This window comes from Haliotis rubra, unplaced genomic scaffold, assembly GCF_003918875.1.
Source record: "Haliotis rubra isolate DU_JTF1 unplaced genomic scaffold, ASM391887v1 Scf90, whole genome shotgun sequence".
Classification (NCBI taxonomy): Eukaryota; Metazoa; Mollusca; class Gastropoda; order Lepetellida; family Haliotidae; genus Haliotis; species Haliotis rubra.
In genome coordinates this window covers 1,370,110-1,389,594 of record NW_025767635.1, presented here as the reverse complement: position 1 = coordinate 1,389,594, position 19,485 = coordinate 1,370,110, and the positions used below count along the sequence as shown (strand labels likewise).

The 19,485-nt window shown below is 43.9% G+C and overlaps 1 protein-coding gene and 2 long non-coding RNA genes across 4 annotated transcripts in view; 1 reads left to right on the top strand and 2 right to left on the bottom strand.

The window, feature by feature from the left end:
• LOC124263951 (HBS1-like protein) overlaps nt 1–19,485 on the bottom strand; it is a 35,781-nt gene that overhangs the window by 8,451 nt on the left and 7,845 nt on the right. Inside the window, 9 exon segments of the mRNA XM_046698678.1 lie at nt 599–832; nt 1,021–1,137; nt 1,718–1,830; nt 8,360–8,519; nt 9,226–9,305; nt 10,119–10,475; nt 10,796–10,798; nt 17,464–18,994; nt 19,289–19,342. Coding sequence (XP_046554634.1) covers nt 599–832; nt 1,021–1,137; nt 1,718–1,830; nt 8,360–8,519; nt 9,226–9,305; nt 10,119–10,475; nt 10,796–10,798; nt 17,464–18,994; nt 19,289–19,342 — 2,649 coding nt within the window.
• Nucleotides 12,774–13,018, top strand: LOC124263996. The gene is made up of 3 exons (XR_006895017.1): nt 12,774–12,919; nt 12,958–12,961; nt 13,003–13,018. It is a non-coding gene; the product is annotated as an uncharacterized LOC124263996 (long non-coding RNA).
• Nucleotides 13,786–15,923, bottom strand: LOC124263994. Of its 2 annotated transcripts, XR_006895014.1 has the most exons (3): nt 15,210–15,902; nt 14,976–15,157; nt 13,786–14,923 (listed from the first exon to the last, which is right to left on the bottom strand). It is a non-coding gene; the product is annotated as an uncharacterized LOC124263994 (long non-coding RNA). The 2 variants fall into 2 exon arrangements; XR_006895015.1 differs by lacking the exon at nt 14,976–15,157 and having other exon boundaries at nt 15,210–15,923.

Genomic DNA, 19,485 nt, shown 5'->3' with positions numbered 1-19,485 from the left:
GCCAGTGCCTGTATCGGAATCAACGTTGGGAAACAAACCTAGGTATGTAGCAAGACAAGCAAATAAGACTACTCCACCACCCAATTACAGCAGGTGACGACATTAACCATGAATCCAGGTATACATGTCCAGAAAATACCACTGGGTACATACAGAAACAAAAGCACCTGGCAACATAATTTCAGATAAGGCCAAACTCAGCAATATTCCACCTATATTATTTGTTTGTTGGTTTCTTGTTTACCATTGTGCTCAGCTCAGCAATTTTCCAGCTATATGACAGCAGTTTGAAAAATATTTGAGTCTGGACCAGACAATCCAGTGATTGACCTGAACATCATTTTACACAATTGGGAAATGATGACACCATCAACCAAGTCAATGGGTCTGACCACCCGATCCCATTAATTGATGGGTTGCTCAAGACCAAATCAAACCTGTATGTTCAGGGGTCTCCAGGTCTATGAAGGTGACCAGTAATGCACCAATCAAGTCAGACATTCTTGTTAGTCACCTGTTACGACAAGCATGGGTTGCAGAAACCAGTTCTATATTGTGTACATACAACTATGGAGTATTAAAGATGGCCATCACCTACCAATCTGCTCGGAAAGTGTGGGTCCCTTGTACCAGGCTGCTAGCTTGGGTTCTTTCACAGTTTGGGTGAGATTCTCGCCACCAAGACCACTGCACGGCACAAATGACACATCCCCTTCCCGGAACCCAGCCTGCTTGAGGAACTGACCAATCTTCTTGACCACCTCATTATACCTGTCCTCTGACCAATCGACAGTGTCCATCTTGTTGACAGCAACTATTATTTGGGCAACACCTGGTGACCAAGGACAGACAACTAGAACTCAACAGTTCACATACCAACGAGACTGTTACCACAACAACAGAATGATTAATCATACAAACTGGCTCTTAGAACTATCACATAAATATGTTCTCAGCCTCACACCATATCACTAACCGTTACTTCCATCTTCCTGACTGATAAACAATGAGACAACGCACCCAGTGATCTGGCTAGTAGCGCATGTTCGCGGGTTTGACCACCGGTCTCGAAGCCAGTCTCGAACTCTCCCTTTGTGGCGTTGATCACTAAAATAGCAACATCAGCTTGAGCTGCTCCTGGAAAGAGAGGTCGGTCGCTATGAATCAGACAAATATATCCAACAGAACAACAGTATGTGAAGAAGAATCAAACTGTTAGCCTTACGAGTCAACATATCCCAGTGTGGGTCAGTGGTCACCAAATCAATCCCTGGATTGTCTGATTATATCCAGACCGGCTGATGAGGCCAGCACATATTGCTGGCTTATTGCTGAGTGCTCTGTCAAACCACAGATTAACAAACATTCAGTTCAAGTACCGGGCAAGGTACTACAACTGACACTCCTGGTTACCACAGTGTTTGCTTGTTTGTGCGTTGCTTAACCCACACTCGGCAATTCAAATAATCAAGTTTGAACAAGACAATCCAGTGAACAACAGCATCAGCATCAATCTACACAATTGGGATACGATGACATGTGCCAACCAAGTCGGCAAGCCTGAAAGTCGTCTCCTACGACAAGCATGGGTTGCTGAAGACAAATTCTGACAAAATCTTCTCAAGTTGCCACATTGACACAAGCTAACAGTGGACTAGAGTTACTGTGATGATACTGTCCAGGGAGAAAGTCAGGGTAGGAAATCATCACTACTGACCAGTGATCATATTTGGAATGAAATCTTTATGGCCTGGAGCATCCAGGAGAGTCACAATCTTCTTTGGTGTTTGAAACTTTGTCTGTGCCACATCCATCGTCACCCCGCGTGTCCTGCCCCCAAGAAGCACTATGTTAGCAACATTATCTCTGGTTTGGCCACAACATATTGATGTTTTCTTTGTCAGAAATGCCTCAGAATTAAATGCAGCTTTGTTCAAGAAGTACATATAATACATACATCCAAGAGATGAAAATGTAATTTTTAGAGTAAAATTGATATTTTATACTTATCCTGACTCATGCTCTTTTTGCTTGTCTTCTTCTTCTTGCGAACATAGTGGAACACTTGTATCTCCCTAATTGAAGCTCCCTTCAATGTAAAATCCCTAATTAGTACTCACCACGAGTTACCTCCCTTCCACAAGCGCGGGAACGAGGGCGCCACCTCCACCCATGTGCCTCACTCTCTCCTCATATACTGAGCCCAACATTTGAATTTACAGGGAAATCCAAAGTGTTATGTGGGGAGGATGGGAGGGCTTACCTCATGAGTCAGTATAAGTATAAAATATCAATTTTACTCTAAAAATTACATATTTTTCCTTATCCTGACTCATGCTCTTTTTGCTTGTAGAATCCTACGGCAAAGGAGGTGGGAATATATAATACTTTGGATTTTAATAATTAGTGATTTGAACTGTGATGATTGTAATAACCCTATGGGAACTTCATAAAGGCACTGAACTGATGAATTCCTGCTGCTAACTTATCAGCTGCCATATAAAGGTTATTACAATGTACTTATTATGATAAAGTATATATAACATTAATACAATGCTTAAGACTAATAGACTTAAGCTTGTTAATATGCTAGTATAAACTCCTTAGAGTTTGTTAGCTAAAATACTTTAAGATATAAACATAGTACTAAGCTTAAGATATGATTAAACTTAAGCTAATTATATAATAGCAAAACTCTTTAGAGTTTGTTAGTTAATATCTTATATGATATAGATATAATGCTGAGCTTAAGATATGAATAAGCTTTAGCTACATATATAATAGCAAAACTCTGTAGAGTTTGTTAGCTAATATATTTTTACAATATGAGTATAGTACTGTGCTTAAGATATAATTAACTTAAGCTACATATACAATAGCCAAAAACTCTGTAGAGTTTATTAGCTAATAGATTTATAATGTAACCATAGTACTAAGCTTAAGATAAGATTAGACTTAAGCTAAATGTATATAGCAAAAAACTCCTTAGAGTTTATTAACTAATATACTTTTATGTTATAAACATAGTACTGAGCTTAAGATATGATTAAACTTAAGCTATATATATAATAGCAAAACTCCGTAGAGTTTTGTTAGCTAATACATTTTATAATGTAACCATACTGCTTAAGATATGATGAAACTTAAGCTTAAAGTATAATAGCAAAAAAACCTTTAGAGTTTGTTAGCTAAAATACTTATATGATATAAACCTAGTATTGAGCTTATGAAGAAAACCTTAAGCTACATATATAATAGCAAAAACTCCGTAGAGTTTGTTAGCTAATACATGTTATAATGTAACCATAAAGCTTAAAATATGATGAAATTTAAGCCAAATATATAATAGCAAAAACCTCTTTTAGAGTTTTGATAGCTAATATACCTATATGATATAAACATAGTACTGCTCTTAAGATATGAATAAGCTTAAGTTACATATATAATAGCAAAAACTCCGTAGAGTTTGTTAGCTAATACATGTTATAATGTAACCATATTGCTTAAGATATGATGACACTTAAGCCAAATAGCAAAAAACTCTTTAGAGTTTGTTAGCTAATATACTTATATGATATAAACATAGTACTGAGCTTAAGATATGAATAAGCTTAAGCTACCTATATAATAGCAAAACTCCGTAGAGTTTGTTAGCTAATATATTTTTACAATATGAGTATAGTACTATGCTTAAGATATAATTAACTTAAGCTACATATATAATAGCCAAAAACTCTGTAGAGTTTGTTTAGCTAATGCATTTATCATGTAACCATAGTACTACTCTTAAGATATGATTAACTTAAGGTAAATATATAATAACAAACTCTGTAGAGTTGTTAACTTATATATTGTATGATGTAATAATCATAGTACTGTGATGATAAAAGGAACTTAAGCAAATTATATATAGCATGTAGCTATTTAGTACTGTTATAAGATAAGTAGAAATCTGTAAGATTGACTTATCTTCTCCGAGGAACTGTCAACTGTTGTCGCGAGGACCATGGGATCGGTTGGTGGATACCTGAGGCGTCCTCGGGGGTGATATCTCTCAGATAATGGTTGGCAACCACCATATCGGATCTCCAGAAATAAACCCTCCATTATTTCAAATAACATTTGTGTAGATCAATTGTAGAAGTTAGCGCTCTAATATCATGAGTATTAAAGGCTCATGGAGGGTCGGATTGGGTCCATCCGTCTTGTATGCACATAGTATGACAGTTCTGATCCAAACGGAGATATAGTACGTGAGACTTCATTCTGCGTAAGTTGATGATAGAGGAAATAATCTGTTGCATTTTTCCTTCCTGTTTGGTTCGGTGGAGATAATTTACAGTGCTCTTGCTGGCCATCGTGATAGAATCATCGTATCATGGAGTCCAAGTATGTCATCCAGGCGTGTTCATAAATCTCACTTGTGAGGTGTTGGAGCACTATATTCAGATCCCCAAGTTGGAGCGTGAAACTTCCGTTTTATTTCTCCAATCAGAAAGCTTAAGTAGGTTTACTAACCATCTAGTTGTGTTAGTAGCTTGATGATGAAATTCAGCTGTGGTCTGAGACGCTGTGGATTTAGATCCACTTGTATCCCGTTGTCTAGGTAATTCGCTCGCGAAGTCCTTGACAATGTAGGTGCACAACCAGGTGTGTCTGTCCTCGTTGAACTTTATGTAAAATCGCCTGACTGCCGTGCCCTCGTCCTAACTTGACAGGGGAGGTCTCTAACCTGAAGAAAGCAGCCCAATCATGAAGGTTCAGATTAACTGGACTGTAAGGAGGCTTGCTCGTTCACTGATATATAGTTGTCACTTGTAACGTAAGTCTTGAACTGTGAACTAAGATCGACCTCTGCGTAGGTCGTTGTCCATCGCGGTCCAATCAGAACAAGGCATTTGATTCTGTAGAATACCCGCGCTGTGATGTCACCGGTGTAGCAGGAAAAAACCTGCTATAAAATCTTGCCGTCGTTGATATTAGCATAATCGTCGGTCTTCACCGTAAGCTTCGAAGTTACCCGAGTGACCACGTGTTTGGGTTAATGGTAAACTTCATGAAACCTCCGGTAGCGAAAATACCTCGCTCTGTAATATTAATGCTGGGTAGGTTATTTTCCTGGCTGTCGTGAAAGTAACTTCAGTTTTGAATATAATTCCGACTTCCTTATGTAAAGGTACAATAACTTGCAAGTTGTCAGCTTGTAGACTGTATACATGAATGTATCGTCATAATTGTAGAATTAAAGCTGAACTTGTTGTACATATTTCTTCTCAGAAATGTTGACGATTATGAGTTATACTTTCGGCTGTAACAAGGCTGCTGTTCAATTTCGATATTGAATTGTCTGCAGATATGCGTAATGGTCACGCATGTAGATAATCGTATCGTCGTCCGGGATTGCATATTCTAGCAATCTATACGGAACAGTTGATTTCTGTGAAGATCTATGAAACGTCGTTGACTAATTGATACAGCGACGTTCTGTGTTGTAAATAGCCTGTGCAATTGTCTTCGCGTAGGCTTATAGACGGCATCTGGCATACAGTTGATAGACAACTTATGCGATGTCTTGAACGGACTGACGAGTAGCTATATATGACGAGTGGCTAGTATATGGAGACCTTGGAGGAGACTTCCTCGGTGAACGCCGGAGACTTCGCGAAGCTCTCGAAGTATCCCTTCTAGATCTTCTGGGTGAAGTAGACTTGGAGCCACTTAGCCTTCGCGACCTTCGCGAAGGTATCGAGTCAAAGCCCGATTAGTATATATATATATATGAGCGCTTGCTTCGCGAACGGCCTCTGTGTTTAACAGGATGTGGGGTCGGTGAAGCGCTGCTCCTCCGCGACGTCCCTTGTAACTGGTGAGGCTCTAGCTCCTTCGCGGAGGTGGCCTGGGACTTCCTTAGCGAAGTGTTTATAGTCCGAACAATATATGAGCGTTAGCTCCATACAGGGTGTGGTTCTTGCTGGTTCTGCATAAGTAGAGCCGAGTAGATCATCCTATCATCTTCAGAAGTCGTGTCACGAAATCTGGTGATAAGAATCTCATTGATCGTTCTAGATCTATTAAGGCCAAAGAACATACGCCTCTGGCGTTTGAACTTTCATGGCTTTATGGCAGGCTGTGTCCAAATTCTGTGGCACCGCAGTAATCGGGTCGATCGGAGGTAAGGTGATGGTGTCTGCATCGTCTTCCTTCATCAGGTATGTCTGCGCCGAGTTGCCACTCTTGGAAGGTGAAGAGAGATCTAGGTTGTTTACCATCCAATATCGTATCTCAGCGTCTGAGAAAATGATGCCTCTATCATCTTCTATCCCAGCATCGCTGATGAGAGGTTTATGCTCTTCTTATGGTGGACTGTGTGTTTCTATCTCTATGTCGGGTGACGCTCGGGGAGACCTGACTAGACTTGTAATGCAGACTTGTGTGGTGACCTGTGAAGGCGTCGGCGTGGTGATGTGCGAGGAGATCGGTAGCGATGAACAGCGAGCGATCGTCTTGGGTGATCTCGTCTATGGGTTGACCTTCGGGAGACCTGTGAGGAGAATGTTGATAGCTTCAGCGAAGCTCTTGTGTAGTCCCTCGAAGTCCTTCTGGACGATGACGATCTGTGGTCAGGTGTCCTTCGCGAAGCTTCCTCTGCGTCCGGTCCTGGGGAACGGCGACTTGACCAGCGAAGGCTTCCTTGAGGTCTGGTGGTCTGAGTCTGCATCTAAGGATGTAGCGAGGAAGGTGATGATCTATCCGCCCGGCGAAGGCTGTACATCTGGGTCGCCGTTGAGGTGGTCTGCGACTTCCTTTGCGAAGGTGGCTTCGTCGCTGGCTGCTCTGGCGCTGAGGGGGTGCCTCTGGGGTGTCGTCTGCGTTGGAACCTTCGCGAAGGCTCAGGCCTTGGGCTGGCTGCTTCTCCAGTCTGTAGTGGCCCTCCATCATGATCATGATTTGCCGCAACAGTTCATCTGGGATGGTCTGCGACGAAGTAGTCGGTGCCCTCTCTGCGATGTTAGCGGTGGGGCCCTCAGGGAAGTCGTCTGACATCAGTGTAGAGACATCAGGCTGCATGGCGATCTCTGCTGATGTCATTGTAGCTGTCACCGGTCGCTTCTTGTGGCGTGCGTCGGGGATGATGATCGGCTGATCATCGTAGAGGCCCAGTTCAGCGGCTGGAACAATCTCGGTTGAGAAAGTCCTAGTAGACTTCGTTGATTTCCCCTCAGAGGTCGACGCTGCCCTGGGGGTGCGAAGTCTGCGTTGAGTGTTGGTAGCGACGGGACCTTCAGGAAGATCATCGAATATCAGCGTTGGTACATCAGGCTGCATGTTGATCTGCGCTGACATCACTGTTGCCGACATCGGTCATTCTTTTGATGTACATCAGGTATGATGATCGGCTGATCATCATACAGGCCCAAATCTGCGATGGGAACAATCTCGGCTGAGAAAGTTCTAGTAGACTTCGTTGATTTCCCCTCAGAGGTCGATGCTGCCCTGGGGGTGCGAAGTCTGCGTTGAGATGCAGTAGAAACCCTCTAGTCTTCGGCTGCGACGATGGGATGTCTGGGGAAGCAGGACACTTCTTGGAGGCGGCGGACTACGTCCCACGCCTCTCCACCACTCTAGCGGAACACCACACGGGAGGGTCGACCAACAGCAGTAGACTGGCGAGGGTTCAGGTGTATCAGTCATGCTAGACTCTGCATCGCGCGACCTATCTGCTGCGGCGTCTCAAAGCGCCAAAGTAAATATTTATAAAAGGCAGAATTGGATAAATTAGTACGCAACTGCAAGCGTGAATAAAATGACCATGGCGCAGTACAACTAGGGCATATTACATGCGGATCAGCAGCAGAATAAAAGACGTAATCTGCAACAGTACAGAATTTTCATCAACGTAATCCACTGAAACAAACACGGCGTCCCGTGAATAAACAGTAGAAACACGACTAAATATCAATATATAATTGTTGAAGGATACTAGCTAAACCTCTATAGATGTCTATACGAGGTAACTAACTAAATATAATCAAAGGATATAGTGTGTCGGGAGACACAGGCGCTCTCACGTCCAGCTCACTGGGCGAAGAAGGAGAGAGTGAGGCACATGGGTGGAGGTGGCGCCCTCGTTCACGCGCTTGTGGAAGGGAGGTAACTCGTGGTGAGTACTAATTAGTGATTTTACATTGAAGGGAGCTTCAATTAGGGAGATACAAGTGTTCCACTATGTTCGCAAGAAGAAGAAGACAAGCAAAAAGAGCATGAGTCAGGATAAGGAAAAATTGTTAACTTTATTTTACTGAGTGACTATGTCTTGTTATTCCACACTTGTGCAGGGCAGTTGTGAGGTGACACCTACCTCTCCTCCTCTGTTTCATCAAGCACCCATGCAAACGCAAACGATCCCTTGCCCAACTTCTTCGACTCCTGCTCATATTTATGCATTGCCTTCTTGTTGACAGATCCCAACTGGTACAGCAGGTGCCCCATCAGCGTGCTCTTGCCTGCATCCACATGACCTGCAATAAACACATGAGTCACTGGGACTGCGCTGGTAGTAGCTTCATTGACGTGAACCCTCACTGGAATTATAGCAGCATAACCTCTTACAGAAAATACAGTACAATCTCACACTCACAAAACTTACAGTACAGCAATTTTAGTAATATTCCAGCAATATCACAGCAGGGACACCAGAAATGGGCTTCACACAATGTACCCATGTGGAGAATTGAACCCGGGTGTTCAGTGTGAAGAACGGACACTTTAACCATTAGGTTCAATCACACCCTACAGACTCACAGTATGACTTCATGCTACAGGATTCACAGTAATTTCAGGGATTACAGCATAATGACAGTACATACTCTCACTCTGCCGGAGTCTCCAACCCACCTATTACCACAAGGTTCAACAGCTCTATCTCACCCTGCCGGTGTCTCCAACTTACCTATCACCACAAGGTTCAACAGCTCTATCTCACCCTGCCAGAGTCTCCAACTTACCTATCACCACAAGGTTCAACAGCTCCATCTCACCCTGCCAGTGTTTCCAACTTACCTATCACCACAAGGTTCAACAGTATAATCTCACCCTGCCAGAGTCTCCAACTCACCTATCACCACAAGGTTCAACAGCTCCATCTCACCCTGCCGGAGTCTCCAACTTACCTATCACCACAAGGTTCAACAGTACAATCTCACCCTGCCAGAGTCTCCAACTCACCTATCACCACAAGGTTCAACAGCTCCATCTCACCCTGCCGTTTGGTATATTCTTCCTGTACATTTATTTTTTGTTTACTTCTGAAAGATGAAAAGATTCCAGTAAAGATAAATTTTAGATGAGAGATGTTAGAGGCAATATACATGCTTGACCTGCTTCCTGGGTGAGGACAGAGGTGAAGGACAAGTCTCTTGTTGGGGTATATACAGACTGCTGCAAACCTAATGAGTGAGAGAGTTTAGTTTTAAGCTGCACTCTGTAATATTCCAGCTATATGGCGGCGGTCTGTAAATAATAGTCTTGACCAGACAATCCAGTGATCAACAGCATGAGCATCAATCTACACAACTGGGATACGATAACGTGTCAACAGAGAGCCTGACCACTCGACCCTGTTACAGGTAAATATCACTTTACATAGGAATACAATCCAAGCATTAAATCTGGGATTTTTAGCAAACTTTTGACAAAGTAGCAGAGGTCATCAAGACACACACTACCTGCATGGTTACAGAGGTCTGAGAGTGAGCGAGGTTAGTTTTACGCCGCTTTTAGCAATATTCCAGCAATATCATTGTGGTGGAAACCAGAAATGGGCTTCACACACTGTACCCACATTTGGAATCGTACCCGGGTCTTTGGCGTGACAAGCAAATGCTTTAACCACTAGGCTACCCCACCGCCCAAGAGGTCTGAGAGAGACACCAGAAAACTACTGATGCTAACAGTGTGATGTTGTAATGTAACATTGTTACTGCACACCAGACTTAACACTGACCAACATGGCAATTCTGATGGACAACGAGGGCTTCATCATCTTTATTTCAATCTGAATTCCATGCGTATATTTTCAGCAGACATTTCACATTTTGTATCTATAGCATCTCACTTACTTAGACGATGACCTTGGTAAAGGCGGTCGATACGCTGGATCTTTCTTAGGTGTGAGGAGACTGGAGGTAGAACTGGATGCCAGCGGCATGGTCGACTCTCCCAGCGTCGTCTCAGACGTACTCGCCGCTGCTCCTCCAAGGCCAACAGTCACATTATCACAGCTTGTGGCCACCTGAGGGGCAAGTCTATCATCACTCTTGGTTGATGTGGCAACCACAGGTTCAAAACCTCGACAGGCTCCTTCTTTGGAGTCACAGTTACTTTCGAAATTGAATTTGTTGCACTTCCAATGGAATTCTGGGACTTGAAAATCGAAGGTGGATCTTTCAGGATAGGTACATCTGTATTTGTGATGCCTGCAATGCAACACATTATTACACTCTGTGAAATCAGCTGAACATATGTGATTGAGTGAGTGAGTGAGTGAGTGAGTGAGTGAACGAACATATACAATACATCATGATTTATCTGTAGCTTGACCATGTTCATTCTGTGATGCGGAGAGTGTGTTGACATACGAGAATAACATGCATAGTAAGTGTGGATTCAATGTGAAAATCTGAAAGTTTAGCTTTCACACAGAAATGAAGTGTCCCTGGATCAACAAGTGCAGCATCGATATCCTTGAGAACTTGTCCCACAGGGCTGACAGGAGAACCTGACCTAACCAAGGTACCTGCTGAAATATAGGAATGTCACTACCAAATATACTTGTCACATTATGAAAATTTTCTTACCAACACACTGAAGGAACTTGATGCTTTGTGTTATAGTTCAGTCACATTAGTGCTTAAGTTAATTGAGTGAAGACCAAAGATGTTAATTGTTCAATGCCACACCCGTCAATACTAGGTGCTTGTGGCAAGAGTAATGGACGAGATGTAAGTGTACAACATGTTGGGGTTGTTCTTTGTTCAGACATGAAGCACTGGTGCAGACAAACCTAGAATATTATTCTTGACAAATTTAAGGTTGAAATCAATGTTCATCAAATACACGACCAGGGTTTCAGTTTTCTTTTGACTGACTGACTGACTGAGTTTGGTTTTACGCCGCTTTTAGCAATATTCCAGCAACATAACGGCGGAGGACACCAGAAATGGGCTTCACACATTGTACCCATGTGGGGATTCGAACCCGGGTCTTCGGCATGACGAGCCAACGCTTTAACCACTAGGCTACCCCACCGCCCCAGTTTTCTTTTGAAAATTGACTTGTCAGTTGTAGCCATGTAACCTGTCACAATGACCCCCAGTGTCAAGAGGGTAGGGCAAACCTCACACAGCTCCCCTGTTCACCCTTGTAGCCATGTAACCTGTCACAATGACCCCCAGTGTCAAGAGCCTAGGGCAAACCTCACACAGCTCCCCTGTTCACCCTTGTAGCCATGTAGCCTGTCACAATGACCCCCAGTGTCAAGAGCCTAGGGCAAGAGCCTAGGGCAAACCTCACACAGCTCCCTGTTCACCCTTGTAGCCATGTAGCCTGTCTGTGACAATGACCCCAGTGTCAGTCAGAGCCTCGGGCAAACCTCACACAGCTCCCCTGTTCACCCTTGTAGCCATGTAGCCTGTCACAATGACCCCCAGTGTCAAGAGCCTAGGGCAAACCTCACACAGTTCCCCTGTTCACCCTTGTAGCCTGTCACAATGACCCCCAGTGTCAAGAGGGTAGGGCAAACCTCACACAGCTCCCCTGTTCACCCTTGTAGCCATGTAGCCTGTCACAATGACCCCCAGTGTCAAGAGCCTAGGGCAAACCTCACACACCTCCCCTGTTCACCCTTGTAGTCATGGAGCCTGTCACAATGACCCCCAGTGTCAAGAGCCTAGGGCAAACCTCACACAGCTCCCCTGTTCACCCTTGTAGTCATGTAGGCTGTCACAATGACCCCCAGTGTCAAGAGCCTAGGGCAAACCTCACACAGCTCCCCTGTTCACCCTTGTAGTCATGTAGGCTGTCACAATGACCCCCAGTGTCAAGAGCCTAGGGCAAACCTCACACAGCTCCCCTGTTCACCCTTGTAGTCATGCAGGCTGTCACAATGACCCCCAGTGTCAAGAGGGTAGGGCAAACCTCACACAGTTCCCCTGTTCACCCTTGTAGCCTGTCACAATGACCCCCAGTGTCAAGAGCCTAGGGCAAACCTCACACAGTTCCCCTGTTCACCCTTGTAGTCATGTAACCTGTGACAATGACCCCCAGTGTCAGGGGGCCAGGGCAAACCTCACACAGCTCCCCTGTTCACCCTTGTAGTCATGTAGCCTGTCACAATGACCCCCAGTGTCAAGAGGGTAGGGCAAACCTCACACAGTTCCCCTGTTCACCCTTGTAGTCATGTAGCCTGTCACAATGACCCCCAGTGTCAAGAGGGTAGGGCAAACCTCACACAGCTCCCCTGTTCACCCTTGTAGCCTGTCACAATGACCCCCAGTGTCAAGTGCCTAGGGCAAACCTCACACAGCTCCCCTGTTCACCCTTGTAGTCATGTAGGTCACAATGACCTGTCACAATGACCTCCCAGTGTCATGTAGGGCAAACTGGTTCCCCTGTTCACCCTTGTAGCCATGTAACTGTCACAATGACCCCAGTGTCAAGAGGGTAGGGCAAACCTCACACAGTTCCCCTGTTCACCCTTGTAGTCATGTATGCAGGCTGTCACAATGACCCCCAGTGTCAAGAGGGTAGGGCAAACCTCACACAGCTCCCCTGTTCACCCTTGTAGTCATGTAGGCTGTCACAATGACCCCCAGTGTCAAGAGGGTAGGGCAAACCTCACACAGTTCCCCTGTTCACCCTTGTAGCCATGTAACCTGTCACAATGACCCCCAGTGTCAGGAGGGTAGGGCAAACCTCACACAGCTCCCCTGTTCACCCTTGTAGTCATGCAGGCTGTCACAATGACCCCCAGTGTGTCACACAGCTCCCCTGTTCACCCTTGTAGTCTGTAGCCCCACCCTTGTAGCCATGTAACCTGTCACAATGACCCCCAGTGTCAGGAGGGTAGGGCAAACCTCACACAGCTCCCCTGTTCACCCTTGTAGTCATGCAGGCTGTCACAATGACCCCCAGTGTCAAGAGCCTAGGGCAAACCTAACACAGTTCCCCTGTTCACCCTTGTAGTCATGTAGGCTGTCACAATGACCCCCAGTGTCAAGAGCCTAGGGCAAACCTCACACAGCTCCCCTGTTCACCCTTGTAGTCATGCAGGCTGTCACAATGACCCCCAGTGTCAAGAGGGTAGGGCAAACCTCACACAGCTCCCCTGTTCACCCTTGTAGCCATGTAACCTGTGACAATGACCCCCAGTGTCAAGAGCCAAGGGCAAAAAAAGGCTTGTTGTGGTCTCCTTTTTGGATTACCTTATATTCTTATTAGTCAATAATAGTATTACCATATACAATTCTACAAGAACTATATTCCTGGAACTGACTGACTGACTGAGTTTAGTTTTATGCTGCTTTTAGCAATATTCAAGCAATATCACAGCGGGGGACACCAGAAATGGGCTTAACACATTGTGCCCATGTGGGGAATTGAACCCGGGTCTTCGGCGTGACGAGCCAATGCTTTAACCACTAGGCTACACCACCGCCCCATTCCTGGAACTAAATGTCAGTCTATCTGTATGGGAAACAAGTTATGTGTAATAAAACAAACAACACCTGCATTGCTGACTTTATTGGAAAGAAAAGCATAAAAGTAATAAAAAGGCAAGAACACTTAACTTGTATAAAATATCCTATTAACAAATTTGCTGCTGTATATACAAACACCATTCAGCTGCCAATATTCACAATCAATTAATGAAAGTTACCAGTAAAATCAACTGTTTTTCTATCAGTGATACCTGCCAATGAATAATTACAATCTGCTGCTCTTATTTAAAGTAAAAACAAATAGTTCATTACCATGTTAATGTGTGAGTTTATGTGTGACGTAAAGATATGACATGAAAGAAACATAATATCAACACAATATTTATAAGTGTAAGATCAACACATGCCTTATGTTTTGATTCACAGCTAATCTCTATAATGTAGTTCACATATAAACAATGAGGACAATCCATTTAACATTTTAAAAGATAAAACTACAAATATTATCCACCCACAATACAGCATTAATTTATTTGTGTACCCTTTTTTACTGCACCCATGAACACACAGTGTAGGAGTGACCCAAAGTTTATGCTACGTAAAGCAATGAGATCACCTTGTCTAGCGTGTAGAGAATCTAGCTGGAGAGACAGGAAGGGAGGTGGTTTAATCTCCGTCTGATCATACCAGAAGACATTAAGAGTACATGTTGTTGCCCTGCCCCATGCTCAGCAATAATCAGGGACACAAGAGACTACTGGCTACTGTCAGTATACTGTAGCTGAATAGGGCATCCATGTTAAACAGGGGCATGCAATCTCACTGGGCTAGTGCTATAAAACAGCATACTTCAAACTAGTACAAGCAGCCAGGGACACACAGTCAACCATAGAGTCAAGGACACACAGTCAACCATAGAGCTAGGGACACACATCAGCCATAGAGCTAGGGATACAGAGTAAACCATAGAGCTGGGGACACACAGTCAAGCATAGAGCCAGGGAGACACAGTCAACCACAGAGCCAGGGACACACAGTCAAGCATAGACCTAGGGACACACAGTCAAGCATAGAGCTAGGGACACACAGTCAACCATAGAGCTCCAGACACACAGTCAACCACAGAGCCAGGGACACACAGTCAAGCATAGACCTAGGGACACACAGTCAAGCATAGAGCTAGGGACACACAGTCAACCATAGAGCTCTAGACACACAGTCAACCACAGAGCCAGGGACACACAGTCAAGCATAGACCTAGGGACACACAGTCAAGCATAGAGCTAGGGACACACAGTCAACCATGGAGCTCTAGACACACAGTCAAGCATAGAGCTAGGGACACACAGTCAAGCATAGAGCTAGGGACACACAGTCAAGCATAGAGTCAGGGACACACAGTCAAGCATAGAGCTAGGGACACACAGTCAACCATAGAGCTCTAGACACACAGTCAACCATAGAGCTCGGGACACACAGTCAACCATAGACCTAGGGACACACAGTCAACCATAGAGCTCGGGACACACAGTCAACCATAGAGCTCGGGACACACAGTCAACCATAGAGTTAGGGACACACAGTCAACCATAGAGCACGGGACACACAGTCAACCATAGAGTCAGGGACACACAGTCAACCACAGAGCTAGGGACACACAGTCAACCATAGAGCTAGGGACACACAGTCAACCATAGAGCCAGGGACACACAGTCAACCATAGAGTCAGGAACACACATTCAACCACAGAGCTAGGGACACAGTCAACCATAGAAACAGGGACACACAGTCAACCATAGAGGCAGGGACACACAGTCAACCATATCATGGCAGGGGAAACCAGAAAATGGGCTTCACACACTGTACCCATGTAGGGAATCGAACCCGGGTCTTCAGTGTGGAGAGCCAACACTTTAACCACTAGGCTAACCCATTGCTAAAAAAATAGAGTGAAGATAGCTGATCAAGGATGCTTGTACCTTAAAACAACATACACCCCATCCCTCTAAATAAAAGTGTTACGGAATTCATTTATCATGTTCATTTATCATGTTCAAAAGCATTATTCTTAAACACAATCTTGTATTCCACACTTGTTAGGTCAGTGTACGTGGAGTATTAACAAGAAGACAAAGTCATCAATATTCCCCGCAATGGCAAAATACTCTTCATGATTATGTCTACGAGTTATGATTATGTCAAATATTTAGGTGTGTATATAGAAAAGTGGAAGGAGAGTATTGAAAGGTTCTGCTCCAGAAAATGGCACTCTCACCAATTTCAGTCTAAGTGAGACTTGTTGCCATAGAAACGCCAAAATATTTTATTCAGAAATCCAAAACTACCAAAAGGCACAAGTACACCACCAGATATATCTATGTGCCAAGTTTGGTGAAGAAATAGTGAACGGTTTTAGAGTTCTGCTCCGGAAAAGAGCAATACCACCAATTTCAGTCTAAGTCGAGTTGCCATGGAAATTGTTGCCATGGCAAACCCAAAAATGTGCCAAATTTGGTGAAGAAATTTTATTCAGTCTAAGTCAAAATTGTTGCCATGGAAACCCAAAAATATTTTATTCAGAATTCCAAAACTACCAAAAGGCACCAGTACACCACCAGATCTATCTATGTGCCAAATTTGGTGAAGAAATAGTGAACAGTTTTAGAGTTATGCTCCGGAAAAGAGCACTACCACTAATTTCAGTCTAAGTCGAACTTGTTGCCATGGAAACCCCAAAAATATTTTATTCAGAATTCCAAAACTACCAAAAGGCACCAGTACACCACCAGATCTATCTATGTGCCAAGTTTGGTGAAGAAATAGTGAACAGTTTTAGAGTTCTGCTCCGGAAAAGAGCACTACCACTAATTTCAGTCTAAGTCGAAACTGTTGCCATGGAAACGCCAAAAATATTTTATTCAGAATTCCAAAACTACCAAAAGGCACCAGTACACCACCAGATCTATCTATGTGCCAAGTTTGGTGAAGAAATAGAGAACGGTTTTAGAGTTCTGCTCCGGAAAAGACAAAAGTGCACAGACGGACGGACGGACACACGCACCCACGCATGCACGGACGGAGTCAGCTTCCAGGACAAAGATTACTGTATGTACAAGATATGACCCAGTGAAACCTGGCCTGCATCTCCATGACGACAAGCCATCCATGCATCCACTCATGACTACAGCTGACTTACAGTAACCAGTGCAATGGAGACACTCAAATGTGGATATCAAACTATTAGTCAGACAGGTTTATTTAATCAACTTTAAGGTTACACATGTCCACCAAGTTATCTCCCAGTAACCTATGATAAACTCAGTGTTGGAGTCTACAGGGCCAGCTGCATACTCCTAGGATGAAACACAAAACGCCTCAAGTTCCAGTTTACAGTTATACAGTGTTACAAATGAGATCAATAAACTTGAATAAACATTTGAGTGAGTTTTCAATTTCATCACATAGCACTTATGATGCTTTTGATATCATGTATCTACTTAGCCAAATACTATGGCCCAAGTCAACTTCATTGAAGATGATATGACTGACACATCTACACTAACTTGGATTTATGAAAAATATCATGCTAAACTGGTCTACTTGTGGCTAGGACTATTCTAGAGGGAAGGCCACTTTCTTTCATTGTCCTAAACATTAACTAGACATCCTTCTCCATGCTTGCTGTAATGCTGGCCAGGCGAACTTGATTCAAATGTATACTTGCTCCATGTAGTACTGGCCACGCTAACTAGACACATGTCTCTCCCCGGTACGGGTAAAGGCCCCGCGTTGTCTTTGACGGACGAGGTCATCAGGGGAAGGAGTTGAGAAGTCAAACAGTTTCACCTCTCTCTTATGTACTGGAGTATGATGTTTAACACCTTTAGCCTGGACAGCATACATAAATCTTGGATACTTCATACTAAACTTATCAGAACCGCTAGCTTTCCTTTTCCTAGTTTTCAGTAAACACAATGCCTTGCCGAGGATCGAAGGTGTGGACTGTAATGTGGCATCACACTGGACCTTGACTAACAGAGTTATCTCATCTTGAACTGCCGTGAAGCTACTGCTAGTATCATTTGGACTTGGAGTTCTATCTACAGATGACTGCCGAGATCCTGAGATGGTCACCTTGGATTTGAGTAAATCTGACAGGCAAAGCGTTCCTTCAGGCTTAGGTGTACTTGAAGCAGATGTATTACCGATGGGTAATTGTTTAGATTGATCAGAATGTTTATGCCCCTTGGCAAGATTTGCCAGGGAGACACCACCTAACTGACTACCAGGCTTCATAGCAGCACTAGCAGGAGCCAGGGATCCCAGCCCAGGTGTACTTTGTGTTGCTTTGTGACTGCTGGCTAACTGAGCCAGAGACAGACCTGGTGTGAAACTGCCCAGGCCACTCAATCCTGCAGACCTCTCAGAAATAGGCACCTGTGATGATAACCCTTTCCCTGTTCCCTGAACTGTGGACAAACTGTGTTGTTGAGCCAGCACGGACAGGGAAACAGTTCCAGCACTTTTAGTTGGAGAATGTTGTTTAGCAAGTTCAGCCAAAGATGAGGAAGGAGAGTAGCCTCCCTTGGAATGAGTCTGTTGGTGTCGGGATGCCAGTTCAGCCAGGGACAGTGATGAATCTGAACCTAAACTGGAGCTCTGAGACTTGGGACTTCCCGTGAACGTCTTGAAATGTCTGCCCTGAGTGATGTTGATTCCAGCTGACACTGAAGTCTCCACGGACACAGCTGATGCAGGATCCCCAGAGGATGAGGTTGGCCTCGGAGCTTGGATGCTGGGCTGTGTCTGCTTCTGCTGCTGATGCATCAATGCAAGCTGAGATAATGACATCCCTGAGTCTGATCCAGTGCTTGAACTTAATGAGGACTTTGTACTTCTACCTTCCATCTTATGACCTAACATAAGCTGAGCTTCATCAACTTTCATTTGACCTAACTCCTCAATTAAACCTGAAAGCTTTGGAATGTTAGAATTGAGACACACATTATTCTTAATCCAATCATGACTGGCCATTATTCCTGACTGACTTTGAGGACCTTTAGCAAAGTCAGCCAGAGACAAACCTGCCCCAGTGGAAACAGGTTTGGTTAATTCTGAAATACCACCAATGTGAGCCTTTGAACAAATGCTTGATAATGTATTTGATTGTTTTAGATGGTCTATTTGATTAATCTCCACCAGGGTCTCCCCCTTCCCGGAGTCTGGAGCCCTAGCATCAGACTCTGTGTCACTAGCTTCATCGCTATCACTATCTCCTTACCTTACAAGCGCCAGACATCGTCATGCAGAAACAGGCAGATGGATGACACCAGAAACACACGGAACAGCAGATGGAAAAAATACAAACAACAGGCCACTGGTTAGACAATATTGTCACCAAAATATGAACACATAGCAAACGGCAAAAAGATATCTTGTTAACAAAAGACAGTAATCAATGAAGCCTTGATCATGTAAAGATTACAAAGCTGTTCACTTGTTTTCAAATACTTTTAAATTTAACAAAATTGGAGTTTTAATACTGAGTAGGAAACATTAACAATGTTTACCTTGAGATTTGTTCCGTCGATTTTGGCGTGGTGCTCTCTGAGGCTTGGGTGCTTCTGAAATTATCCCAGAAACATGATTCCAATATGTATAAAATACATTCAAAATCAGCATCATGATAACAGCTACTTGTGTGGAACTTCTGCATTGTTCCCAGCAAAAAATGGAAAGGAAAGGAATCAGACAAACCCCACCTTTC